At 44.5% G+C, this 27,197-nt stretch overlaps 8 protein-coding genes across 8 annotated transcripts; 5 read left to right on the top strand and 3 right to left on the bottom strand.

Annotated features, from left to right (window-relative positions):
• Positions 1-2,169: 2,169 nt before the first annotated feature.
• CTRU02_211709 (peptidase s41 family protein) lies at positions 2,170-4,565 on the top strand (the record flags this gene model as incomplete). The annotated part of the gene is made up of 2 exons (XM_036733924.1): positions 2,170-2,601; positions 2,652-4,565. The coding sequence occupies 2 exons, from the start codon at positions 2,170-2,172 to the stop codon at positions 4,563-4,565; spliced, it is 2,346 nt and encodes a 781-aa protein (XP_036574364.1).
• A 3,426-nt stretch (positions 4,566-7,991) lies between these two features.
• Positions 7,992-8,264, top strand: CTRU02_211708 (uncharacterized protein; the record flags this gene model as incomplete). Its single annotated transcript, XM_070205696.1, has 1 exon — positions 7,992-8,264. The coding sequence occupies one exon, from the start codon at positions 7,992-7,994 to the stop codon at positions 8,262-8,264; it is 273 nt and encodes a 90-aa protein (XP_070060509.1).
• A 4,625-nt stretch (positions 8,265-12,889) lies between these two features.
• On the top strand, positions 12,890-13,276 carry CTRU02_211707 (pol protein; the record flags this gene model as incomplete). The annotated part of the gene is made up of 1 exon (XM_070205695.1): positions 12,890-13,276. One exon carries the CDS (start codon positions 12,890-12,892, stop codon positions 13,274-13,276), a length of 387 nt encoding a protein of 128 aa, XP_070060508.1.
• Positions 13,277-13,859: 583 nt separating this feature from the next.
• CTRU02_211706 (uncharacterized protein) lies at positions 13,860-14,161 on the bottom strand (the record flags this gene model as incomplete). Its single annotated transcript, XM_070205694.1, has 2 exons — positions 13,860-13,879; positions 13,936-14,161. 2 exons carry the CDS (start codon positions 14,159-14,161, stop codon positions 13,860-13,862), a joined length of 246 nt encoding a protein of 81 aa, XP_070060507.1.
• A 1,033-nt stretch (positions 14,162-15,194) lies between these two features.
• On the top strand, positions 15,195-15,413 carry CTRU02_211705 (uncharacterized protein; the record flags this gene model as incomplete). Its single annotated transcript, XM_070205693.1, has 1 exon — positions 15,195-15,413. The coding sequence occupies one exon, from the start codon at positions 15,195-15,197 to the stop codon at positions 15,411-15,413; it is 219 nt and encodes a 72-aa protein (XP_070060506.1).
• A 223-nt stretch (positions 15,414-15,636) lies between these two features.
• On the bottom strand, positions 15,637-19,126 carry CTRU02_211704 (reverse transcriptase domain protein; the record flags this gene model as incomplete). Its single annotated transcript, XM_070205692.1, has 6 exons — positions 15,637-16,182; positions 16,231-16,554; positions 16,933-17,112; positions 17,164-18,285; positions 18,386-18,585; positions 18,949-19,126. 6 exons carry the CDS (start codon positions 19,124-19,126, stop codon positions 15,637-15,639), a joined length of 2,550 nt encoding a protein of 849 aa, XP_070060505.1.
• A 469-nt stretch (positions 19,127-19,595) lies between these two features.
• On the bottom strand, positions 19,596-19,877 carry CTRU02_211703 (uncharacterized protein; the record flags this gene model as incomplete). The annotated part of the gene is made up of 1 exon (XM_070205691.1): positions 19,596-19,877. One exon carries the CDS (start codon positions 19,875-19,877, stop codon positions 19,596-19,598), a length of 282 nt encoding a protein of 93 aa, XP_070060504.1.
• Positions 19,878-20,176: 299 nt separating this feature from the next.
• CTRU02_211702 (transposase) lies at positions 20,177-21,853 on the top strand (the record flags this gene model as incomplete). Its single annotated transcript, XM_070205690.1, has 2 exons — positions 20,177-20,193; positions 20,923-21,853. 2 exons carry the CDS (start codon positions 20,177-20,179, stop codon positions 21,851-21,853), a joined length of 948 nt encoding a protein of 315 aa, XP_070060503.1.
• Between the last annotated feature and the right edge of the window lie 5,344 nt (positions 21,854-27,197).

Raw genomic sequence — 27,197 nt, 5'->3', positions numbered from 1 at the left:
CTGGAGAATTATCTCAAACTCAATGGATTTGTAAGATCAAGGGATTATGTTAGCATTAGAACTCTGTTTTTTTTTTTTTTTGTTCTTCTACTTCTATTGTTTTGCCTCTCTCCTACCTCATTTTTGTGTTCGCTTGGGTATGATGACGCAGTCGAAATGATTTGTCAAAAGATAAACACATTTATCGTTGAAAATGAATCAGTCTGGCTCCTTCGCATTTCTTAATCCAGCTGTGCAAGGACCAAAGAGCCCTCATAGATCCTGTTAGCCAGTCAAAATATGAGTATCAGTGATGAATGTTTCCCACACAGACATAGATCGACAGGTAATGGTTTCTTAGGTGGAAGGAATTCAACCTTGCGTCGCATTGTTGTAAAAATGTAATAAGAAAAATCAGTATCCCTTCAGAAAATTTCAGCATTACAGTAAGTAAGAGCTCACTCAGTATCATGCAGCGGTGTGAACAAATCATTCCTGTGATTGACAAAAGAACTTTAGAGAAACCGAAAATGCCGTAACCGGATCTGGACATCCGTAAGTAAGCACTGCCACTTGTTCCAGGCATTGTCCTATTGGTGGAGGGGACAGGAACAGGGGACCGCGTGCTGTACTAAGTAGATCCACGCAGTGGGCGGGAACCCAACCTAGCGCCTGCGGAGCCAAAAATAGACCGCTGTAGGTAGGTATGAGGCTGCCTGCATCTCCCCAAGACCCAAGCCCCATTCTAGTGTGATGACGATGACGCTGTGGGTTAGAACAACAAAACGCCATTTCTTTACAATGAGCAACAGCCATTCGCTAGATGGATATGAGAGACCACATGCTGAACTCTAGGATCTGTTGGCATCTCCACTCTTGACTGTGAGATCTGAGCTGTATCGGCAATGAATGACGGGCTTTCTGGTGGTGAAAACGCTAATACACCAATTTCACTCATATCAAAACTATCTTCACAATGGTTTTTTTTGGCATTAGCGCACCTAGATATATTTTTCGATTAGAGATGTTGTCGATTTACCAGAAAGCCAAGTTGTATCCGCGATGCGTTCAAGAAGCATCAGCCAGCATTAAAGCCCATTCTCTACACTACCTTAGTTCAGCTGCCGGCAGGTTCGGATGGAAATAAAGATAAGCCTATTCAGAACATTCTAATCCTTGTATTGCCAACACAACCCTGTAGGCTCAAGGCAACATTTGAACAAATAGCGACAAACTCACCTCACTTTAGAACCCCGTTTTTTCCCTAGGTTGCAACTTAAATGGCTTACTGGATCGTGCCATATCAAACATGTTGATACGACCATGAAAGGCAGTGCTACCTCCGCTTACGTTCCAATGGTGTTGGGTGATAATTTTGCTTGCCGTCTGCTAAACTACCATACCTGCAGCCTGATTCCGGCAATCCTTTAGGATCTCGTTCCATGCGCTAGCGTACTGTGACCCCTGTAATCATTGTTTTCTCAGCCACTGGCACCGCAAGCGAGCTGCTGACTGTCAAATTTTATCAAGTAAACCAGGCCAAGCCCACAAGGCCCACTAATGTCAACATCATGTTGTGGAACGGAAACGAGGGTAACACGTTCCTTAGGCGGTCACCAACAGCCAATCCACCTCAAGTCCACATTGCATATCTGACAGGGGGAATGAAGGTTCCTAGGTGGGCTAGAGCCGTTTGGCAGCCGCCATTCGTTGTACTGAAAAATGAGTGGCATCAGGACTTTGGGGCTGTAAGGAACAACAGGACCTAGCACCAGGCAGACTAGTGTAGACTTGGCAAGCCACCTTCAGCTCCCCGGCTTTCCAGCTGACCCTGTTCTGCCTAGCCGGCGTTGTCTTACGGTCTAAGCCCGACCTTGCGTTAAGGTTACTTGTCGCTCTTGGTCGGTTGCCGGCTCCCCAGACGCGGCTGAGAAGGATTGGCAGGGGAGCTAGACGACCTAGCACCCAGTACTATTATTGTCCTATCCAACTGGCATTTGGACTATTAAGGCCGAACCAACGCCCTCTTGAACTTGTGACTTGTATCGTAGCTTTCCCATCAGCCTTAGCATTCAAACAAATATTGAGGGCATCATAAGGGCCTTGACGTCCTTATTCCTCCTGTCTTAATCTTTGTTGACGCCCAATACTTTGAACGACTAGACCTTCTCATTAGACATATACCCCGAGATGCGCTTATCACTACCTTGGGCACTCGCCCTTGCGAGTACAACCACCGCCGCGAACCTTCATGCGGCAAACAAGGCCAACAACAAACCTGCACCAACCTCAACATCAAAAAACCCATGCAATGTGGCAAAAGCTGCTGCTGAGTACTACCTTGCAGCATCTCCAAGTGCTACTGTAGCTTTCATTGAGCCCTCGCTAGCCTACAACTGTCTGAACGCGGTTGCCGTCGACAAAGAGAGGGACTTGGATCTACTCAACTATCTAGAGCCCTACATTGCTTTCCAAAGCACCCTAGAGCCTCTGGCGGACCCACCAAAGGGATACTTGATTCCCGGTGTTGATGTGATAGCTGGGTTTGGACAAATCCGAGCCAAGCTTATGAAGGGTCACTACAAAAGTCAACTTGATTTTGCTCTGGAGCTCCGTCATCTGGTAAGTGTAGCATCATCTCGTCAATTCTTTCTTATCTAACTATTCAATAGTTCTCCCAAGCCTCTGACGGTCACTTTTTGTATAAACCAGCCCTTTTGAGTATTTTTGGCTTCATCAGCAAGAATGGCGTGGTCTCTGTTGCAGATGAGGCCAATGGACTCCCCAGTGTATATCTCCGCAGCGACTTCGAGAAGGATGTTTCGAGTAACACGGATGTTTATGACATTGAAAGTATTGACGGGGTTCCCGTTCACGAATTCCTCGAGGCTCAAGCCGCTCGCCAATTAACCCAGGATCCGGACGCTAAATATAACAAGATGTTCAGCAACCCTGCCATGGCTGCCCAAGACGGTGGCGATGCTTTCACAATCAGATTCGCAGGCAATACTCCGGACCAGGAAGTGATCAAGTTTACTAACGGTACAACCTACGTTAACAAGCTATATGCGAGGATCTCAAAATCGGCATTGGAGCATCTCAACACTCCCGAGGAACTACACGAATTTTTCGAGGTCCCCGCCACAAGGACCGCAGAAGTACCTTCTTCGAAGCCGAGCGCCTCTAAGCCCACATCATCAGCAAAACCTTCCAAGACTGCACTTCCAGGATACCCAAAACCGGTTTCGTTCCACGCCCACGAGTGGGTGTCTGGATACTTTCTTGAGGGCAAAGGATACGAAGATGTTGCCGTGCTGGCCGTTCTTTCCTTCTCCCCTTGGAGCGTAGCTTCCGGCTCCGTGAACGGTTCATTTGAAATTCAGGAGGCTCGCCGTACAGTCGCCGAGTTCCTCAAGGAAGCCAAGAAGGCAGGCAAGAAGAAGCTCGTCATCGACCTGCAAGGCAATGGTGGTGGCTATGTCGTCGCCGGTTTCCAGCTCTACAATCAACTCTTCCCCAAGGCTGCTGACATCTGGGATGGAAACCGTCTCCGGGCCAACGAAGCGCTCAACGCTCTTGGTGCTACCGCCGCAGACACATCTCCGAAGATTTTGGATGATTTCATTGGATCCTTCCTCGACGAGAAGCTGAAGCCGTACGAGACCTGGGGTGATCTCTACGGGCCTCAGTTCATCGGAGAGCAGAACGTGACTAACCTACTCCGCTTCGACCACGCAGAGCTGGGCTACCCCAAGAGCAAAGAGGATCAACTGTTTGACCCGAAAAACATTGTCGTCGTCACCGACGGCGGCTGCGCGTCCACGTGCACTATCTTCACCGGTCTTTTGGTTAGAGAGCACGGCGTTCGAACGATTGCCCTCGGTGGTCGACCCCTCGCAACAGCCATGCAGGCAGTGGGTGGCGTCGAAGGTGCTCAGGTTCTCGACTTTATCGATCTTCAACAGGTGGTCATGAAAGTCGGCCTAGACGCCGTGAAGAACAAGAACACGAAACTCCTTGAGAAAGTCTTCGACGACCTCCCCGATATTGGGGAGCCTCCCTTGCTTCCTCCTCTGGCCAATGCCGGTGCCTTCAATTACCGCAATGCCTACTCTCGGAAGAATGTGAATGGATACCCGGAGCAGTTCCGATATGAGGCTGCCAACTGCCGTCTCTTCTACACAGAAAAGATGGTCTACGATCCGGTTGCTATCTGGTCTGCAACTGCTGATGCCGCCTGGGGGAAGGGAAAGTGTGTCGCAGGCTCAACCGTCAACACTGATGGTACCATAAGCGACAAGACCGTTGATTACAACGATAAGGTGGTAAGCGGTGTAGCCGCTTACAAAGGACCGGGCAGCTTGTCTTTCAAGGGAGACTACGAACCCCCGAAGCCTTTCATCCGGCAGAAGGCCTCCCATAAGCGGTCTATTGAAGATCAGCTGACTCCTCCCGACGGATTTGAATACCAGTTCAAGCAAAAGATTGGTGATATCAAGGAATACTTCGAGGAAAATGTTCCTGGAGATTGGGAATACAAGGAGAAGCCCAAGTGGGGTGGCTTTAGCCGGGCGTATGAGAACTGATGATTTGTACAAGACTTGGAGTTTGAAGAGCGTAAATGATAGACATCATTGGTTTTGGCTAGATTAAAAGCATATTTTACAAAGTTTTTGAAGCAGAGGTCTGATGTAACTACTATATACTCGCAGGTACCTAAAAGATGCGTGATGATCTACATGAATACCTGCTGCCAGAATGAAAAGCCCCTGTAAAAATACCTCCGTATCCTTGCTTCATCGGCTCCTATGGTTGTGAGGTTGCAGAATGTAAAGGTCTTAGGCAGCTAAAAACACTTTACTAAACTGCTTTCTTTAAACTGACCGAGGTATTACTAATACCGTACTGAACTACATGACGTTTTTATTCTGATTCCTACGCAATTCTGGTTCTGAGATTTTATTTAGCGTTGTTTGCAGTCTCATTATTGCATGGACTTAGACGAATAAATCTGATTCCTAATCCTAAGAGAAGAAATATCAATCGCAATCAAGAACATTCAGACGAATTTGCTCGACGAAGAAACTGTGCTTAATTTGAAAGAACGGCATTTCGCATGTTAGGCATCTTCAAATTGAGTTCGTAAAATTGCTACTTCAACTTGAAGTCCGATAGTGATTTTTCAATATTCTAATTTGATGCGCTGGCCAAGGAACTGTCAGTTTCAACTATAGTCTGGTAGCAATGATGTCCAATGGCAGTATACATGATTGCTTTTAAACTCTTTCCCCATTGCTACCGACTTCTGCAAGAGCTGACCCACAACGGTGGTGATCTATCTAGCTATTTGACCGAATAAAAGAATCAGCGATTGAAGTCAGCTTGACAGTTTCCGTCGGAGAATCGCGTAACCTAGCGTGTAAAAAAGTATGTGCACCGGAACCTTAAACTTTGATGACCTCCTCGGCCATAACCTCGTTCTACTGCAATTAGAGTTCAAGGACTTCCGAAACCCAACCAAATACGAAAATACGTAGGCCTAGCCTGGGGAAAACAAGGGCTAGGCTATAGTGTTGACAGTGGTGTTACGGCCAGCTAACTGACAGTGGGTTTGTGTTAGCAGTAAGTCAGGGATTGAGAGTAGTAACAGTCGTTCCGTGGTCCTGGTCGAATAGATCGTAGATCTTCAAAGGGCTTGGTGATCAGTCAAGGCCTCAACAAGAGTCGTAGAGTAGTTCGTCACTTAGGATAGCTGAAAGTACCGGTGAGGGTAGTCACGAAGTTGATTGCTGAAGAACTAGGAAAGGTAGGACTCGAGAGGACTCGAGTCCCAACTATATACAAGTCTGGTTCCATGCTGAACACTTCCTGATCCTGGGGGACCGACACCCAGGACGTCGGTCCATCGCCATGGACCGCCCTTGGCACCGTCGGTCCTGTCCCAGGACCGCTTATCGTCCGTCGGTCCTGCTTATCGTCACGTGACCTGTATCCTAGTTCTTCCGTTCCGTGGGGGTTGTTACGACGTAACGGCTGACGGCCGTCCCTATAACCGCTGAGCCCCTGCGGAAAAACATCAACAACAGCGAGAACGAAATTTTTGAAAATCGGAGCAAAAACGGCCCCAAATACGCGTGCTCGCGGCCACAGAGCCCCCTTCGATGCAATGCCATCCTCGGCCTTGATTCTACGTCCCAAAGGGGCCCAAGATGGCCGCAGAGCACGCCCCGACTACAATGAAAAACTTGAGAGCAAGCCGCAAAATACGACATATCAATAGACAACACTGTTACTACCACCACAGGCGAGCCACAAGCCGCTACACGAAGCACTAAGACTGCGCCTAAATAATCAACTTTAACACAACAGCCGCCGACAGGTTTTGGGTTACCTGTCACCCCCGACAAAGTTTGCAACGTCCTACAACGACGAAGATGAGTCCGACAGAACAGTATCACCTTCCGCACGGAGAAAGCACCAGGCATTAGGCATGCTACGATCGATGCCACACAATACTACAGACCACAGACAGACTGGTCCCCTGTCGCCCCTTTTGCAAAGAAGGATTGGTGTCCCTTCAACGCGCGACAATGTCTGCGGAATCTGTGCGGGAGCTCTCATACCCAGTAATCGAACATGTCGGAGTCAGTGGAGCATTGTGCTTCGTGGAAGACCCTTGGGCCAATGTGGTGGAGGGCAATAGTGGTCAACAGGCAAGAAACAAGAGGCCACATAGGAACCCGGCAGGAGGCAACAAAGAATTTACAGATGCAACTGAGAAAACGGCACATACAAGTCCGGGAGGATACGGACAAAACAAAGAGACAAAGCTGAGCGCTGGGGGGAGACTGTAGGTACAAAGAACCAGATACGGTGCTACCAGCACCAACTAAACCGAAGCAGGAGGACGCAAAACAAGCATTCTAGAGAGCAATACAAAAGCGAGAAAGCAGACAGGAGAGCAACATACTTCTTCAACAGAGGGCACAAACACACAGAATAGAGAACATAGTGGGGAGCTTGGGGATAGCTGGCCTTGATGCAACATCAGGGCGAAGTGGGGCGTCGCTGTTCATTGTCGACGCTTCGGCTACCTGCCAAACCCCGCTTTCCGGGCATAGCTGCTAGCATAAGAGCGGCTTCATAACCGAGTAGGAATAAATCAATCAATCAATCAATCAATCTGAGCCCCTGCGGGGTCGTCGTCAGTAGTCTGTTAACTGTCGGGTCGTAACATCAGCTCCCCTCTTAAAGGTCTTGTCCTCGAGACCTGAGTATAAGTAGGTCGTTGGTCCCAGGTTGGGGATCTACAAATTTGCTTCCTTTGTTTTTCATGATGCTAACACTATGTCAGGTCGCGTTCGAAAGACAAAGTCGCACTTGACTGTGATAAAAGATCGTGAGAGAGCTGCGCTTATTGAATACGTGTGTTACGACCCGACAGTTAACAGACCACTGACGACGACCCCGCAGGGGCTCAGCGGTTATAGGGACGGCCGTCAGCCGTTACGTCGTAACAACCCCCACGGAACGGAAGAACTAGGATACAGGTCACGTGACGATAAGCAGGACCGACGGACGATAAGCGGTCCTGGGACAGGACCGACGGTGCCAAGGGCGGTCCATGGCGATGGACCGACGTCCTGGGTGTCGGTCCCCCAGGATCAGGAAGTGTTCAGCATGGAACCAGACTTGTATATAGTTGGGACTCGAGTCCTCTCGAGTCCTACCTTTCCTAGTTCTTTAGCAATCAACTTTGTAATTACCTTAACCGGTACTTTCAGCTATACCTAAGTGACGACTACTCTACGACTCTTGTTAAGGCCTTGACTGATCACCAAGACCTTTGAAGATCTACGATCTATTCGACCAGGACTACGGAACGACTGTTACTACTCTCAATCCCTGGCTTACTATTAACACAAACCCACTGTCAGTTAGCTGGCCGTAACACTTTGATTGCTCCTGTTCAGTAAGTCACCTTTTGAGAACTACTAAACAGTATAGACAAGATGTCTTCTCGCGCTTCTGCCAAATCACCTACTCCAGGATCCTCATCCTCTTCGCGCAACCAGCCTCAGAGCCTCGCGCAGGAGCCCGCCAACACTGAGGACTTCGACATGCCGGACCTTAAGTACGACTCCGATGGAGATGGCTCTTTCACCAAGGAAAGCTACGATAAGCTCCGACGCATAATCCAGAAACAAGAAGCCGAGACAAAAGACATGCAGAAAATCGTTAACGAAAACCGACAAGCAATGGAAAACCTTAACGAGCAACTCTAGCACGCTGGACAGGCCTATAAGAAGCTGGAAGAAGATATCAAGGGGGATGCTAACCTCCGGAAGATCTAGGAACTCCAGGGGGAAATCACTACCCTCCGGGCCGCCGCTAATATCGTCACCACGCCTGTCCACGGAGGACGACAAAAGCTCAAGCTCAGTGCGCCTGTTACCTACGACGGAACCCCCGGGACCTTTAAAGGATTCCTGATTCAGGTCAAAAACTACTAGAACTTTCACCATGGAGATTTCACTAACGAAACCGAAAAAGTAGTACACGCAGCCACCTACCTCCGAGGAAAGGCCCTCAAGTGGTTTGAACCAATCCAGGAAGAATACCTTAAATGCGAGACCCTCGACGAGTGTACTACCGAGACCCGCGACATCTACGCTAATTTTAAAGGATTCGAGGATATGCTCAGGTCACTCTTCTAAGACCCCGACGAAAAGCGACAAGCCGAACGAGATCTGGCATAACTTAAGCAGACTAAGTCTGCTAAAGACTACTCTGCTAATTTCCGACAACTTAGCGTTTAACTCGACCTTACCGAGGAAACTAAGATCTTTATGTTCTATTAAGGACTAAAAGACGAAGTCAAGGACGAGATTATTAAGATTGATCGACCTGACGACTTTCTCTAGTATGCTGAACTCGCTATTAAAATCGACAACCGGCTTTTCGAACGACGAAAGGAAAGAGGCGAAAAACGACAAAACCCTAACTCAGGACGTAAGTACTAGTGGCAGCCTTAGCACTAGTTCAACAACTAGCGAAACGACAATAGACCCCGCAACAACTGGAACAACCCCCGACAAAGTACTGCCTATGGTTACTATAGTGGACTAATGGACCTTAGTGCTATATAGAGAAACGATAAAAAGAACGATAGTTGGAAGAAAGATAGACAGTGTTATAACTGCTAGAAGATTGGATACCTAGCATACGAATGCAGGTTACTTAAGAAGGAACGCTTCTAACCGGTACTAGAGAAACGACAAGCGAGTATCGCTACGAAGACGATCCCTTATGAACAACTTAACTGGACTACCTGCTTCGATGACAACTGCTATATCTACTCTAGCAGTAAGGAATACGCAGGATGGTACTCCTAGAAACCTTAAGAACGATCTGGTTACGACACTACTAACGCACCTAAACGGACCCTCGCTGTGGGATATAGAAGTAATAGCAAAATCGAGCGTAAGACAATCGAACAGCTCGATAGTATGAACGACAACGAGGAATTAGAACAAGACAATCAGCGAAGACTGAACCTCCTCTACGCAGGACGACAAGCCAACCTGTAGCGGATTCAACAGGACTTACAAAACCCTATGTGGCAACGACAACTCGGTGCGCTGGACGCACACATCGAACGACGACAACATGCACAAGGAGATCCCGCACGGATCCGCCAAATCAACCAAGAACTGGAAGAACAGGTCGAATCAGAAACGACCAAGAACACCCCTAACGACTCGGAAACACCTCGCGATGTTGCCTGCCAACATGCCCAACTGGAAGTCGCCTTTGAAGTCGCTTCAGTCAACGACACCAGCTCTGGAGAGGACTCTGACGAAGAAATACAGTGGTATCACTGCTACCAAGACCAGCGCCGAGTCCACTATATCAAGAAAGACGAAGCATGGAAGAAACAGCAAGAAAACGACGAACAAGGAACGGACGAGCAGTCAAAAAACTAGACTCGCCTACCGAAGACAAGGGACAACGACAGGCAGTCCAGACAAGGTCCCTATGTAGCGCAACGACGCCCACGACATAACGACACGAGCATGTACAAGTCCAAATACAGCTTAACGGAAGAACAGCTACCGCCATGATCGACAGCGGAGCCTAAGGAAACTTCATATCACTAAGAACGGTGAATGAAAGAAAGATAACCTGGAAAAGAAAAGCAGCCGAAGACTGCTACGAACTCAGCACCGTTGAAGGAGAACAAGTCCAGTACGGCGGAGGACGCATTGCTATGGAGATAGCGCAACTCCCTTTGCAGATCTATGGCCGGAATGAGCGACTGAACTTCGATATTACGGAGATAGGAGACAAGTATGATGTCATCCTTGGAAGACCATGGTTATACGACAGTAACCCACGGATAGATTGGAGAACAGGCCAACTCCATTGGGACCAGGATTCAGTCACTGAGAAGCAACCACGGAACGGTGCCTCAAACGAACCTCTCAAGACTCCTGAAGCGAAGAGATTTCTAGCATACCTACGGATAAAGGATGCAAACGCCAGGACGTTATCAGCAACAGACATCGGCAAGGAAGACCGACTTCTGTCTATCCCAGAAGAATACCGGCAATACCAGAAGCTATTCGCCGAAGAACTCGAGACCGGACTCCCGGAACATAGCAACTACGACCACGAGATACCCCTTAAGGAAGGGAAGGAGCCAAAGCTAGAAGCAATCTACGGACTCAACCAGAAAGAAATGGAAGCACTCGACGCTTACCTCAAAGAAAATCTACAGAAGGGATACATCAGACCCTCTACATCACCAGCGGGATACCCAATCCTGTTCGTACCAAAAAAGAACGGCAAACTACGACTCTGCGTCGACTACCGGAAACTCAACGACATTACGATCAAGAACTGCTACCCACTACCGCTCATCTCCGAACTACGAGACCTGTTGCACGGAGCACAGTGGTTTACAGCACTCGACCTAAAAGGAGCCTATAACCTGATCCGGATGAAATCAGGTGAAGAATGGAAGACAGCGTTTCGAACACGCCGAGGACATTACGAGTACCTTGTGATGCCCTTCGGACTCACCAACGCACCCGCGACATTCCAGACGATGATCAACCACGTCTTACGAGAATTTCTAGATGTGTTCGTCGTAGTTTACCTCGACGACATCCTAATCTTCTCCAAGACTCTGGAAGACTATAAAAAACACGTATACTAAGTACTGCGGAAACTGCAAGACGCTAAACTCCTAGTGGAACCCGAGAAGAGCAAGTTTTACGCTAAAGAAGTCGAATTCCTAGGTTTTACGATAGCCCTAGGAATCCTCAAAATGTCTAAAGACAAAATCGCAGTAGTACGAGACTGGCCTATACTATAGAACGTTAAGGACGTACAATCCTTTATTGGATATGTGAACTACTACCGACGGTTCCTAGAAGGGTACTCAGACAAAAACGACCCTCTCACGAGACTCTCGAAGAAAGATGTTCCCTGGCAATGGGAAGAAGAATAAGAACAAGCCTTCAACGAGATCAAATAACAAGTCACATCGGAACTAATACTTGTTATACCAAACCCTGAGAAACTATTCGAAGTCGAGACCGACTCCTCAGACTACGCTATAGGAGGATAACTAGGCTAACGAGACGACGAAGGACGACTACACCCTTGCGCCTTCTTCTCACGCAAGTTACACGGCCCAGAACTTAACTACTAGATACACGACAAGGAACTTATGGCAATTATCGAGGCATTCAAAGAATGGAGACCGCAACTCTCAGGAACCAAGTACGAGGTCAAAGTATACACCGACCACAAGAACCTCGCACACTTCACCACATCGAAAGATCTCAACAAACGACAAATTCGATGGTCCGAATTCTTGTCAGAATTCAATTTCAGAATCATCTACCGGAAGGGCAAGGAGAACGGCAGGGCCGACGCCCTCAGCCGACGACCGGACCACGAGGTCCAGGTACCTGAGGAAACCCGAGTTATCCTCAAAATAGACAAAAACGGAGACCTTGTGCTAGCAGCCAGACTCTTAATGATGGCTAGAAGAGACAGTACCAGCACGCCTGGAAGGATGTCTCCTGAAGCCATTAGGGAGATACACTCCGCACCCGCACATGGTCACCAAGGCGTAACTAAAACGTGGAAACGCATCCGTCAATACTACGACAAAACGGCTATACGACAAGAAGTATCTTTAGCGATTAAGGACTGTGAGGTTTGCGTAAAAAGCAAACCCAGCCGACATCAGCCTTATGGAAAGATACAGCCGCTCCCAGTGCCGCAAACCGCATGGGAATCTATCTCGCTGGACTTCGTTACTAAGTTACCTAAGTCCCGAGAACCGATGACCAACGTCCACTACGACAGTGTCCTCGTCATCGTCGACAGACTTACAAAGTACTTATACTTCATTCCGTACATGGAGTCAAGCACTGCAGAAGACCTTGCCTACAAGTTTCTGCAGGTGATCGTAAGCCAATACGGAATGCCGAAGGAAATCGTATCCGATAGAGACAAGCTGTTTACTTCCAAGTTTTGGAGATCCCTGATCTCGCAGCTAGGATCTGACCACAAGATGTCTACCGCTTTCCATCCGCAAACCGATGGCCAGACAGAACGAATCAATCAGATCATGGAAACCTACCTACGCTGCTACGTCAACTATTAGCAAAACAACTGGGTCTAACTGCTACCTATGGCCCAGTTCGCCTACAATAGCGCAGTAGGAGAAAGTATAAAAGAATCACCATTCTACTTGAACTACGGATTCAACCCGACAGCCTATGGACAACCCCGACAAGGCCTAACAGCTTTGAAAGCTGTGGTAGATATTAACAAACTTAAGGAAATCTAACGAGATCTTCCTAGAGACCTTGAATTTGTGCGCGAACGTATGCGTAAATACGCTGACAAGACAAGAGTTGAGGGACTAACTCTGAAGGAGGGGGATAGCGCATACCTTCTCCGCCGGAATATCAAAACAAAACGACTAAGCGATAAGTTGGACTTTAAGAAACTTAGACCCTTCGAAATCACGAAGAAGGTATCTAACGTTAACTTCAAACTCGCACTACCAGACACTATGAAGTATCATCCAGTTTTTCATATTTTACTTCTCGAGCCAGCACCAAAAGGATCACGAACTATAGACCACATCGAAGTCGACCCGGAACAGGACTACGAGGTCGAAAGGATCCTCGATCATATCGATCAGCACGATGACACAGAAATACAATACCTAATCAAGTGGAAAAACTACGGACACGAAGAAAACACATAGGAACCCGCATCAAACTTGGAGCACGCACAAGAGGAACTTCAAGAATACTGGACGCAATGGGAAACACGACAGCATGCTAAAGTCATGCAAAGACCAACACACAACCCTCGCGTCAGAAACCCTCAACCCAAGTTTCGACCAACTAAGAAACCCCAGGGTAACAAAACGTTTCTTCGCCTAGGAACACCTAGCCCTAAGTAGCCGAGGAACCTCTAACACTCCCCGCACCCGCGCCATCCACCAGAAGACCCAAACCCACAAACTCGTCACCAAAACCAAAAAGGGACCAAGGAGGATCATTCCCGAGACCCACTGCCTAGAGGTCACTAACGACGAACCTCTCGTAAGCATCCAAGGCAGGTAGGACTTCGTCGTCCGCCAGGACGCCATCCTCCCTGTCAACCTCCTACATACTATGCTTAAAAACTTCGGTCTGCCGCTCCCGAACTATCTTACGGACCGTCCGAATCCGTTTCAGACGACCCGCAGCATCCGCCATTTGAACTTGCAAACGAGCAAACTCTTGATGAAGCGCGAATAGCTCCTCACCCGCTTTCTCTTCTTTCTCATCCCACTCCTTTTGCTAAGAGTTCAACTTCTGAACTAGAAGCAAACATTAGCAACCCCCAGAACAGCGAAAACACAAAAACACGACTTACGAGTAGACGCTACGAGGACGCCGTCACAAGGTTTCTTCGCCTCGATGCAAGTCCTACAGCGTGTAGACTTCTCGCTAAAACGACACGGGACCTTTGCATGGAAACAACGAGTGCAAGGCATGTCGCTAGCAATCGATCGGGACTCTACGTATTTAATAAGCGCAGCTTTCTCACGATCTTTTATCACAGTCAAGTACGACTTTGTCTTTCGAACGCGACCTGACATGGTGTCGGCATTATGAAAAACAAAGGAAGCAAATTTGTGGATCCCCAACCTGGGACTAACGACCTACCTATACTCAGGTCTCGAGGACAAGACCTTTAAGAGGGGAGCTGATGTTACGACCCGACAGTTAACAGACTACTGACGACGACCCCGCAGGGGCTCAGCGGTTATAGGGACGGCCGTCAGCCGTTACGTCGTAACAACCCCCACGGAACGGAAGAACTAGGATACAGGTCACGTGACGATAAGCAGGACCGACGGACGATAAGCGGTCCTGGGACAGGACCGACGGTGCCAAGGGCGGTCCATGGCGATGGACCGACGTCCTGGGTGTCGGTCCCCCAGGATCAGGAAGTGTTTAGCATGGAACCAGACTTGTATATAGTTGGGACTCGAGTCCTCTCGAGTCCTACCTTTCCTAGTTCTTTAGCAATCAACTTTGTAATTACCCTAACCGGTACTTTTAGCTATACCTAAGTGACGACTACTCTACGACTCTTGTTGAGGCCTTGACTGATTACTAAGACCTTTGAAGATCTACGATCTATTCGACTAGGACTACGGAACGACTGTTACTACTCTTAATCCCTGGCTTACTGTTAACACAAACCTACTGTCAGTTAGCTGGCCGTAACAACGTGGAGTCCCGATCGATTGCTAGCGACATGCCTTGCACTCGTTGTTTCCGTGCAAAGGTCCCGTGTCGTTTTGGCGAGAAGTCTACACGCTGTAGGACTTGCATCGAGGCGAAGAAACCTTGTGACGGCGTCCTCGTAGCGTCTACTCGTAAGTCGTGTTTTTGTGTTTTCGCTGTTCTGGGGGTTGCTAATGTTTGCTTCTAGTTTAGAAGTTGAACTCTTAGCAAAAGGAGTAGGATGAGAAAGAAGAGAAAGCGGGTGAGGAGCTATTCGCGCTTCATCAAGAGTTTGCTCGTTTGCAAGTTTAAATGGCGGATGCTGCGGGTCGTCTGAAACGGATTCGGACGGTCTGTAAGATGGTTCGGGAGCGGTAGACCGAAGTTTTTAAGCATGGTATGCAGGAGGTTGACAGGGAGGATGGCGTCCTGGCGGACGACGAAGTCCTACCTGCCTTGGATGCTTACGAGAGGTTCGTCGTTAGTAACCTCCAGGCAGTGGGTCTCGGGAATGATCCTCCTTGGTCCCTTTTTGGTTTTGGTGACGAGTTTGTAGGTTTGGGTCCTCTGGTAGATGGCGCGGGTGCGGGGAGTGTTGGAGGTTCCTCGGCTACTTAGGGCTAGGTGTTCCTAGGCGAAGAAACGTTTTGTTGCCCTGGGGTTTCTTGGTTGGTCGAAACTTGGGTTGAGGGTTTCTGACGCGAGGGTTGTATGTTAGTCTTTGCATGACTTTGGCGTGCTGTCGTATTTCCTATTGCGTCTAGTATTCTTGAAGTTCCTCTTGTGCGTGCTCTAAGTTTGATGCGGGTTCCTATGTGTTTTCTTCGTGTCCGTAGTTTTTCTACTTGATTAGGTATTGTATTTCTGTGTTATCGTGCTGATCGATGTGATCGAGGATCCTTTCGACCTCGTAGTCCTGTTCCGGGTCGACTTCGATATGGTCTATAGTTCGTAATCCTTTTGGTGCTAGCTCGAGAAGTGAAATATGAAAAACTAGATGATACTTTATAGTGTCTGGTAGTGCGAGTTTGAAGTTGACGTTAGATACCTTCTTCGTGATTTCGAAGGGTCTAAGTTTCTTAAAGTCTAACTTATCGCTTGGTCGTTTTGTTTTGATGTTCCGGCGGAGAAGGTATGCGCTATCCCCCTCCTTTAGAGTTAGTCCCTCAACTCTTGTCTTGTCAGCGTATTTGCGCATGCGTTCGCGCACAAATTCAAGGTCTCTGGGAAGATCTCGTTGGATTTCCTTAAGTTTGTTAATATCTGCCACAGCTTTCAGAGCTGTTAGGCCTTGTCGGGGTTGTCCATAGGCTGTCGGGTTGAATCCGTAGTTTAAGTAGAATGGTGATTCTTTTGTACTTTCTCCTACTGCGCTGTTGTAAGCGAACTAGGCTATAGGTAGCAGTTAGACCTAGTTGTTTTGCTAATAGTTGACGTAGCAGCGTAGGTAGGTTTCTATGATCTGATTAATTCGTTCTGTCTGGCTATCGGTTTGCGGATAGAAAGCGGTAGACATCTTGTAGTCAGATCCTAGCTGCGAGATCAGGGATCTCCAAAACTTGGAAGTGAACAGCTTGTCTCTGTCGGATACGATTTCCTTCGGCATTCCGTGTTGGCTTACGATCACCTGCAGAAACTTATAGGCGAGGTCTTCTGCAGTGCTAGACTCCATGTACGGGATGAAGTATAAGTACTTTGTAAGTCTGTCGACGATGACGAGGACACTGTCGTAGTAGACGTTGGTTATCGGTTCTCGGGACTTAGGTAACTTAGTGACGAAGTCTAGCGAGATAGATTCCTATGCGGTTTGCGGCACTAGGAGCGGCTGTATCTTTCCATAAGGCTGATGTCGGCTAGGTTTGCTTTTTACGCAAACCTTACAGTCCTTAATCGCTAAAGATACTTCTTATCGTGTAGCCGTTTTGTCGTAGTATTGACGGATGCGTTTCCACGTTTTGGTTACGCCTTGGTGACTATGTGCGGGTGCGGAGTGTATCTCCCTAATGGCTTCAGGAGACATCCTTCCAGTCGTGCTGGTACTGTCTCTTCTGGCCATCATTAAGAGTCTGGCTGCTGGCACAAGGTCTCCGTTTTTGTCTGTTTTGAGGATAACTCGGGTTTCCTCAGGTACCTAGACCTCATGGTCCGGTCTTCGGCTGAGGGCGTCGGCCCTGCCGTTCTCCTTGCCCTTTCGGTAGATGATTCTGAAATTGAATTCTGACAAGAATTCGGACCATCGAATTTGTCGTTTGTTGAGATCTTTCGATGTGGTGAAGTGTGCGAGATTCTTGTGGTCGGTATATACTTTGACCTCGTACTTGGTTCCTGAGAGTTACGGTCTCCATTCTTTGAATGCCTCGATAATTGCCATAAGTTCCTTGTCGTGTATCTGGTAGTTGAGTTCTGGGCCGTGTAACTTGCGTGAGAAGAAGGCGCAAGGGTGTAGTCGTCCTTCGTCGTCTCGTTGGCCTAGTTGTCCTCCTATAGCGTAGTCTGAGGAGTCGGTCTCGACTTCGAATGGTTTCTCGGGGTTTGGTATAACAAGTATTGGTTCCGATGTGACTTGTTGTTTGATCTCGTTGAAGGCTTGTTCTTGTTCTTCTTCCCATTGCCAGGGAACATCTTTCTTCGAGAGTCTCGTGAGAGGGTCGTTTTTGTCTAAGTACCCTTCTAGGAACCGTCGGTAGTAGTTCACATATCCAATAAAGGATTGTACGTCCTTAACGTTCTGTAGTATAGGCCAGTCTCGTACTGCTGCGATTTTGTCTTTGGACATTTTGAGGATTCCTGGGGCTATCGTAAAACCTAGGAATTCGACTTCTTTGGCGTGAAACTTGCTCTTCTCGGGTTCTACTAGGAGTTTAGCGTCTTGCAGTTTCCGTAGTACTTGGTGTACGTGTTTTTTGTGGTCTTCTAGAGTCTTGGAGAAGATTAGGATGTCGTCGAGGTAAACTACGACGAACACATCTAGAAATTCTCGTAAGACGTGGTTGATCATCGTCTGGAATGTCGCGGGTGCGTTGGTAAGTCCGAAGGGCATTACAAGGTACTCGTAATGTCCTCGGCGTGTTCGAAACGCTGTCTTCCATTCTTTACTTGATTTCATCCGGATCAGGTTATAGGCTCCTTTTAGGTCGAGTGCTGTAAACCACTGTGCTCCGTGCAACAGGTCTCGTAGTTCGGAGATGAGCGGTAGTGGGTAGCAGTTCTTGATCGTAATGTCGTTGAGTTTCCGGTAGTCGACGCAGAGTCGTAGTTTGCCGTTCTTTTTTGGTACGAACAGGATTGGGTATCCCGCTGGTGATGTAGAGGGTCTGATGTATCCCTTCTGTAGATTTTCTTTGAGGTAAGCGTCGAGTGCTTCCATTTCTTTCTGGTTGAGTCCGTAGATTGCTTCTAGCTTTGGCTCCTTCCCTTCCTTAAGGGGTATCTCGTGGTCGTAGTTGCTGTGTTCCGGGAGTCCGGTCTCGAGTTCTTCGGCGAATAGCTTCTAGTATTGCCGGTATCTCCTCGGTAAGGTCGAGTTAAACGCTAAGTTATCGGAAATTAGCAGAGTAGTCTTTAGCAGACTTAGTCTGCTTAAGTTATACCAGATCTCGTTCGGCTTGTCGCTTTTCGTCAGGGTCTTGGAAGAGTAACCTAAGCGCATCCTCGAATCCTTTAAAATTAGCGTAGATGTCGCGGGTCTCGGTGGTGCACTCGTCGAGGGTCTCGCATTTAAGGTATTCTTCCTGGATTAGTTCAAACCACTTAAGGGCCTTTCCTCGGAGGTAGGTAGCTGCGTGTACTACTTTTTCGGTTTCGTTAGTAAAATCTCTATAGTGAAAGTTCTAGTAGTTTTTAACCTGAATCAGGAATCCTTTAAGGGTCCCGGGGGTTCCGTCGTAGGTGACAGGCGCACTGAGCTTGAGCTTTTGTCGTCCTCCGTGGACGGGCGTGGTGACGATGTTGGCGGCGGCCCGGAGGGTGGTGATTTCCCCCTGGAGTTCCTAGATCTTCCGGAGGTTGGCGTCCCCCTTGATGTCTTCTTCCAGCTTCTTGTAGGCCTGTCCAGCATGCTGGAGTTGCTCGTTAAGGTTTTCTATTGCTTGTCGGTTTTCGTTAACGATTTTCTGCATGTCTTTTGTCTCGGCTTCTTATTTCTGGATTATGCGTCGGAGCTTATCGTAGCTTTCCTTGGTGAAAGAGCTATCTCCATCGGAGTCGTACTTGAGGTCCGGCATGTCGAAGTCCTCAGTGTTAGCAGGCTCCTGCGCGAGGCTCTGAGGCTGGTTGCGCGAAGAGGATGAGGATCCTGGAGTGGGTGATTTGGCAGAAGCGCGAGAAGACATCTTGTCTATACTATTTAGTAGTTCTCAAAAGGTGACTTACTGAACAGGAGCAATCAAAGTGTTACAGCCAGCTAACTGACAGTGGGTTTGTGTTAACAGTAAGCCAGGGATTGAGAGTAGTAATAGTCGTTCCGTGGTCCTGGTCGAATAGATCGTAGATCTTCAAAGGGCTTGGTGATCAGTCAAGGCCTCAACAAGAGTCGTAGAGTAGTTCGTCACTTAGGATAGCTGAAAGTACCGGTGAGGGTAGTCACGAAGTTGATTGCTGAAGAACTAGGAAAGGTAGGACTCGAGAGGACTCGAGTCCCAACTATATACAAGTCTGGTTCCATGCTGAACACTTCCTGATCCTGGGGGACCGACACCCAGGACGTCGGTCCATCGCCATGGACCGCCCTTGGCACCGTCGGTCCTGTCCCAGGACCGCTTATCGTCCGTCGGTCCTGCTTATCGTCACGTGACCTGTATCCTAGTTCTTCCGTTCCGTGGGGGTTGTTACGACGTAACGGCTGACGGCCGTCCCTATAACCGCTGAGAAAAACATCAACAACAGCGAGAACGAAATTTTTGAAAACAGCATCAAATTGATCAAACCACGCCCGCTCGCGCTCTCAGAGGTCACTTTGGGCATAATGTCATCCTCGGCATTGATTCTGCTCCCAAAGAGCCTGCTCGTGGCCGCGGGCGGGCTCTGACCACGAAAAATTCGAGAGCAAGCCACAAAGTATGACACGTCAATAGACAACACCATCGACACCACCGCGGTTGAGTCACGGGCTATCACGTGAGCACAACGACCAAGCCCAAACAAACATCAACACCATAGCCACCGATAGGTTATGGGTCGCCTATCACCCCCGACAAAGTTTGCAACGTCCCGCGACAACAACGACGACAAGCCCGACAGAACGGTATCACCTCCTGCATAGAGAAAGCACTAGATACTAGGCATGCTACGATCGATGCCACAAAATACTACAGTTTGCAGACAGATTGGTCCCCTGTCGCCCCCTCCGCGAAGAAGGATTGTCGCCCCTTCAACGTATGACAATGTCTGCGGAATCTGTGTACGAGCTCTCATACTTAGTAATCGGACGAATCGAAGCGGTTGGAGCATTGTGTTTTGCGGATTGAGTCCGACTCCAGGCGGTGGATAGAGGTGGTGGTCGAAAGATGGAAACATAGAGCCACATAGGAACCCAGCATGAGGCAACAAAAAGATTTACAGATTCAACTGAGATATAGCACATGCGAGTCTGAGAGGATGCGGACAAGATAAAGAGACGAAGCTGAGGGCTGGGGGGAGACTATAGGTATACAGAACCAGACATGGTGCCTAGCACCAACAGAACCGAAGTAGGAGGACGCGAAAGAAGGATTCTAGAAGGCAACACCAAGCGAGAGAGCAGGCAGGAGGACAACAATCTTCAACAGAGGGCATAAACACACAAGAATAGATAGCATAGTGGGAGCTTGGGGACAGCTGGTCCTGATCCAACAACAGGGCGAAGTGGGGCGTCGCGGTTTATCGTCGATGCTTCGGCTGTCTGCCAAACCCCGCTTTCCGGGCATAGCTGCTAGCATAAGAGCGGCTTCATAACCGTGTAGGAATTAATCAATCAATCAATCAACCTATAACCGCTGAGCCCCTGCGGGGTCGTCGTTAGTGGTCTGTTAACTGTCGGGTCGTAACACTCTGCAACTGGTCAGGCGCTTCCTCCACTTGTTATTTATCGAGGGAAATCGGTTTAACAACAATGGTTTCCTCTTGATATCCATAAACGTGATATTTACAGTGGTTGGAAGTTCACAGCAACTGAGAATGGCTGGACTTCAGACTCTACAGCTGTGGAATGGCTTGAGAACATCTTTATCCCTCTGACTAAGCCTGATCATCCCTCTGAGCAGAGACTATTGATCCTAGACGGTCATGGCAGTCATGAAACAACAGAATTTATGTATCTCTGTTATAAACACAAGATATATCTCCTTTTCCTACCGCTACATACATCCCACGTTCTCCAACCTCTAGACCAAGCAGTCTTTGGGCCTCTCAAGGCGACCTATCGAAAAGAGCTTGGATACCTCATTCAACACAACGATTCTACAGTTGTAGGCAAACGGAACTTTCTTACCTGCTATGGAAAAGCACGCCAGATGGCATTTTCAAGCAAGAATATCAGAAGCGGCTGGAAAGCAACAGGACTATGGCCCATTTCGATAGCTCGACCGCTCATGAGCCCTCTACTGCTTGAGAATGCTTCCAAGCCCTCAAAGCCAGGCTATTCTACGCCTATGAGGGCCTCTGATGGTGGAAAAGACGAAAACTGGGCATCTGCTACATCCATAGTAGCCTGGTCAACGCCCAAGAAGACAGTTGATCTATATGATCAACTTAGCTTATTCAGCAAGTTGGATAAAGATCAGCAAACGCAGCGACTGTTGTTTCGGAAGGTTCAAAAGGGATTTGATGAAAAGGACTATCAATTGGCTACAGCAGAGAAGAAGATTGCAATGTTGGAAGCAGAAGTTGAGGCTGGAATGGTACGGAAGCGGCGTAAGGTCCAAATGAGCCCAAATTCGAAGTTTGCCAACATTGAGGCAATTCACAAAGCCCAAATTGAGGCTGGCGAAATTGAGGATAGCTCAGATGAATCTAGCGAGCCTGAATTACCTATTAAAACTGGCGATAGTATCACAGTTGCAGGAGACGAATCAGACTTATAGTTATGAAGTTGATGAATACCTCATGATGACCCAATTTATGGGTGTGCGAAATGTGGGGGTGTGCGAGAAGTGGGTGTGCGACGTTATACCTAAGTGACGACTACTCTACGACTCTTGTTGAGGCCTTGACTGATCACCAAGACCTTTGAAGATCTACGATCTATTCGACCAGGACCACGGAACGACTGTTACTACTCTCAATCCCTGGCTTACTGTTAACACAAACCCACTGTCAGTTAGCTGGCCGTAACAACGAAATAACTACTAAGGGATATAAGTATCTTACTTAGCAACCTTGAAGCTAAAAATAAGTAGGATAACATAATATTTAATATAACTAATAAGGAAAGTACCTTAGAAGGAAGTACTAAACTATAGATAGACAAGATACTAGACTATAGAATTTCTAAACTAGACGATATACTAGTAATTCTTAGTAAGTATAGCGTTAAGATATATAACTTCGATAAGGAATTTACGTAATAACTATAGAAAATCCTTAATAAGTATGATATTTATTATAATAAAGGTATTATATTACTCCCCGACGAGGAACATATACGAATCAACCTTATCGACGGATAGTAAAATTAAAAAACTAATATAAAGGTTTATCTACTTAGTCTTAAAGACCTTACGGTTTTAGACGAAACCTATAGCTAACTTTATACTAAGGGAAAGATAGATTAAGCTAATAGCAAGCTAATCCTAATTACTTATCTTCTTTTTATTATATAGTAATAAATAGAGACTATAAGAAAACCTAAAGTAGTTATAGACTTACGCCTACTTAACCGTCTAGTAGTCTTAGATATTTACCTTTTGCTAGACTAAGACGATATTATAAACGCGATTCGTAGTAAGAAAAGAATTACTTTCTTTAACGTTACTAGGTTTTTTTACTAATTACTTATCTATTCAAAGTATCGTAATAAGATAGTAGTAATAAGTCCTTATAGTATCGAGATCTTAAACATAGTACTTATAGGATTTAAGAACTTACTAGCTTACGCTTAACAATTTATAAATCGCATCTTCTAAGACTATAAATACTTCGTTTATATATATATTAACGATATCGTAATTTTTAATAATACCGACGAAAACTACCTTAAGTATATTAAAATAGTCTTTAATATAATTAATAATAATAAGCTTAATATAATAGCGAAAAAGTTATTTACTAGTTTCCTTTTTATAAAACTTCTTAGCTATATTATAGACGGATAAGGGATATATAAAATAGACGATCGAATCGCTATATTTAAGAATCTTAGGTTTTTAAAAAACCTTATCAATCTTAAGAAATACCTTAGAATAGTAAGATAGCTTTAAAAAGATATTTTATAATACGACGTAATTACAGCCCCCCTTAACGAAAGGAAAACCAAGCTAGCTACGATCCTATATAAGATAGACTAGTTGCTAACAAGCCTTAATAAGGCTATAAAAACTAAACGGTTTTAATATACGACTTTTAAGCTAACGCTAGAAGAAACGGAAGTATAGGAAACGTTATAAAAAAACCTTTACGACTAGGTTGTAAGATACTATTATAACTTAGAAAAACCTTTATTTTTTAAGATCGACGCTTATAAAAGAGGATTTAAGCTTATAGTATTTTAGATAGATATTACCTAGGATAGCATAGGAATTCTTAAAAAAGATATCTTATAAAAGCATATCTAACTAATACTATTTCTTTTAAAAATAATATCCTTAATAAAGAAGTAATACTTCGCGACTAAGGCGGAGGTAGTAATAGTAATATAAATAGTTAGGAAACTTAAGAAAATAATATAATTAAATAAGAACCTAGTATAAATCCTTATAGACTATATAATTATAAAGGGAATTCTTACTTATATATCGTTAAGAATAATAGATCTTAATAAAACAAACCTTCGGTTAGTAAGTATTACTAATTACCTTTCTTAATTTAACCTTAATATTACTTACGTCTTAAGGAAACTTAACGTTATACTTAACGCTTTCTTACGTCTACTATTACTAATAGTAATAAGTAAAGCAAACCCGTTTAAAGAAAGTAATATACTTATAGATATCTACGACAATAAAAATATCGTAGCTTTTAACTTAGAAGACGATAAACAGCTAAGAGAACTAAGCAGGTTTATAATTAAGATAAGTAAAGACTTTGCTAAGACTATCGTTAAAAATTACGAAGCCGACCTAAAGTATAGAAAACTTATTTAGTAACTTATAAGATAACGAGAAAGTAATAATAAGTAGTAGTTACTTAAGGAGGTAGACGATAAGGAAAATCGTGCTTAGAACGAAAGGCGTATACCGATTCGTTATTAAATCTCCTTATAATAACTATTAAGGATAAACTTCTTATTCTATTATATATATAATAAGATAAAAAGGCTATATATCCTATATAAAGCCGTCGTAAAAGTTCTTAGCCTTGCTTATAATTAAAAGTATTATTTTAATATAAACCGTATACTAGTAAAGCTAGCTAGCTTCTAGATACGAAATAAGCAATCGGTAGTAAAGCGATATATCGCTTACTACCTAAGATATAAAGAAAACTAAGTCGACTAGTAAAGACTATTAAGTACCTTATAGCCGATTTTAGTCGTAAGAATCCCTTTCGATACCGTAATAATCGACTTTATTACCGATTTACTAAAAGTAGAAGTATAAAGGAGTTTATAAGTATTACCTAGATTTAAGTAGTTTAATATGCTTATGCTTATAATAGATAAATTCTCGAAGAAAGTTATACTTTTACTAAGCTATACTACGTATAAAGCTAAGGAGTAGGTAATAGTCCTTATTAAGGCTTTCTAACTAGCTAACTAGGGACTTTTACGTCGTATTATTAGTAATAAAGACCTTAAGTTTATCTTAGCCGTTTAGACTATGATATTCTATACTTTCGGAGTAAAACTACTTTTATCGATAGCTTACTACTTATAAACTAATAGCTAGAATAAGAAAATAAACTAAATAGCAGAAATTATAATCCGATTCTAGCTTTTAAAATACTTAGAAACCTTATAGCTAGAGATTTTCTTAGCATTATAATATAACCTTAATAACTCGTATACCGTAACGATCGAGAGATCTCCTAATAAGGTCGTATATAGATTTAAGCCTCGAAGTACTTTCGATATTATCGTAGAAAAGGACGCTTTAACTAAGTCTATCGACGTTATAAGAAAGATATATTAGGATAAGGTAGCGGCTTTAATCGATATAGCAAACTTATTAAGAAAGGAACGCTATAATAAAAAGTACTTAGACGTTAGATTCTTTATTAGCAATAAGGTTTAGATAAGACTAAGGAAAGGCTTTTACTTACCTAGCTAACGCTATAATAAGTAGACGTTACGATATATAAGCCTCTTTCGAATTATTCGAATTATAAGCCTAATAGCTTACGAAGTCGACCTCTCGGCTTATTAGCGAATTTTTCTAATCCTATTAATAATATAGCTATATAAGCTAGCCTAAGGAGACGACCTATTTAACCGTAAATAATAGCTACCTTAACTTATTAAGGTTAACAGTAGTAAAGAATAAGAAATCGACTATATCGTAAGCTATAGAATTAACTAGAGAAAACAGAAGCTAAAGATCGAATATCTTGTTTATTAAAAAGGATTTACTATAAGGTTTGATACTTAAGAGCTTTGCGAATCGCTTAAGACTAACGTAGTAAAGCTTGTTAATAAGTATAAAGCAAGATATCCTATCGACGTAAAGGTTATACTAACCTACCGCTCTAAGCAATACTAATAACGAAATAACTAAAATAACGTCGCTATTTTATAATAAAATAGCTAATTCTTAATAAAGCAATATTAATAAGATTATTCTTTTTATTAATATAATAGAATTTCGTATAAAATACTTATTCTTTCCTTTTGTAAGTACTTACTTTATAAGTAGTAAAAAACTTTACCTTTTTACTTTTACTATTATTACTACGAAAGTAAACTTTTCCTATTATATAAATCTTACTTCTACCTATATAATAAAAAATTAATAAATCTCCTACTTTATAATATATTATAAACCTTTTCTATTCTTATTAAGACTTTTAACTTATTACTATTATACGTCTTAATTATAAGATTCGATATTAAGAACGCGAAGATATCTTCCTAACGTACTTACTAAGATACTAATAAGATTGCTAAAACCCTTACCGGCTCTATCGCAGCCCCCGGAAGTAACGAAGGTAATAATAAGACTTAGACCGACGATAAGAACCTTAGAGATAACTTTAGCCTAGCCGATAAAGAACTTTATATTATTAGTAAAAGCGTTACTAAGGAAATTACTATAGCTACTACTAAATATACTAGTAACTAGTAAGATATTATTATATTCGATGCTAATAAGGCTAATAAGGCTTATAAAGCCTATACTAAACCTACCGAGACGGTTAAGGAAGACTAGCCTAAGAAGACTAGCAAAGGCAAGGCTAAGACTAAGGCTAAGAAAAGCAACCCTAAGCTAGTTAATAAATCTAGTAAGGAAGAAGAGTCTAACGCCTTAGCTATTAAGGCTATTCCTACCCCTAAGGCTAAGAAGGCTAAAGCTAGTAAGAAGTCTAATACCTTTAAGAAGAAAAAGCATATTACTACTAAGGTTGATAATACCTAGGTCTAAGATATTAAAAAGCATGCCTAGGATATATTTGCTTTTTACCTAGATAATATATTGCTTAAGGAGATCGAGGCTTATCTTAATAACTTTACTAGCCTAGCTACCCTTTTTTCTAACCTATTTATTTATTACGTTTAAGACGCTTATAAATACGCTTATACTATATATAATAATAACGCCTTATATATAAAATACTTACTATCCTATGCCTAGGTTTTTATAACTATTTTTTATATTAGTAATAGTTAAGTTAATAGTATTATTATAAGCTACCTTATTACTATTTACTAAGCCGACTTTTTCTTAGTTCCCTTACTTATAAATATTAGCTATATAACTATTACCGATATAACTACTTATAAGTAACTTAAGAATATAGAAAAAGCGTTTTAGACTTTCGAAAGTAATATTTATAAAATAAATAAGACGGTTACTAAGAATATAAAGAAAATCGTTAATAGCGTTAATAAGGAGATTATCCTTTGCTTTAATAAACTTAACGAGAAAGTCTAGTCTACTATCGACGTCGTAAGCGTTAATGATCGCCTTAAAGTACTCGAAGCAATAGCTACTAGTAAGGATATAATCGCTATAGAAGTCAACCGCGTTATCGCTACTAAGGATAATAAAATTATAGTCCTCCGCGGTAAGATCGTAGAACTATATAAAGCTATTACTAAGCTATAGAAAGGCGATA

This window comes from Colletotrichum truncatum, assembly GCF_014235925.2.
Source record: "Colletotrichum truncatum strain CMES1059 chromosome Unknown Contig_0008, whole genome shotgun sequence".
Lineage (NCBI taxonomy): Eukaryota > Fungi > Ascomycota > Sordariomycetes > Glomerellales > Glomerellaceae > Colletotrichum > Colletotrichum truncatum.
Note: the sequence above shows the minus strand (reverse complement) of the source record. Positions and strands in the feature narration are given on the sequence as shown.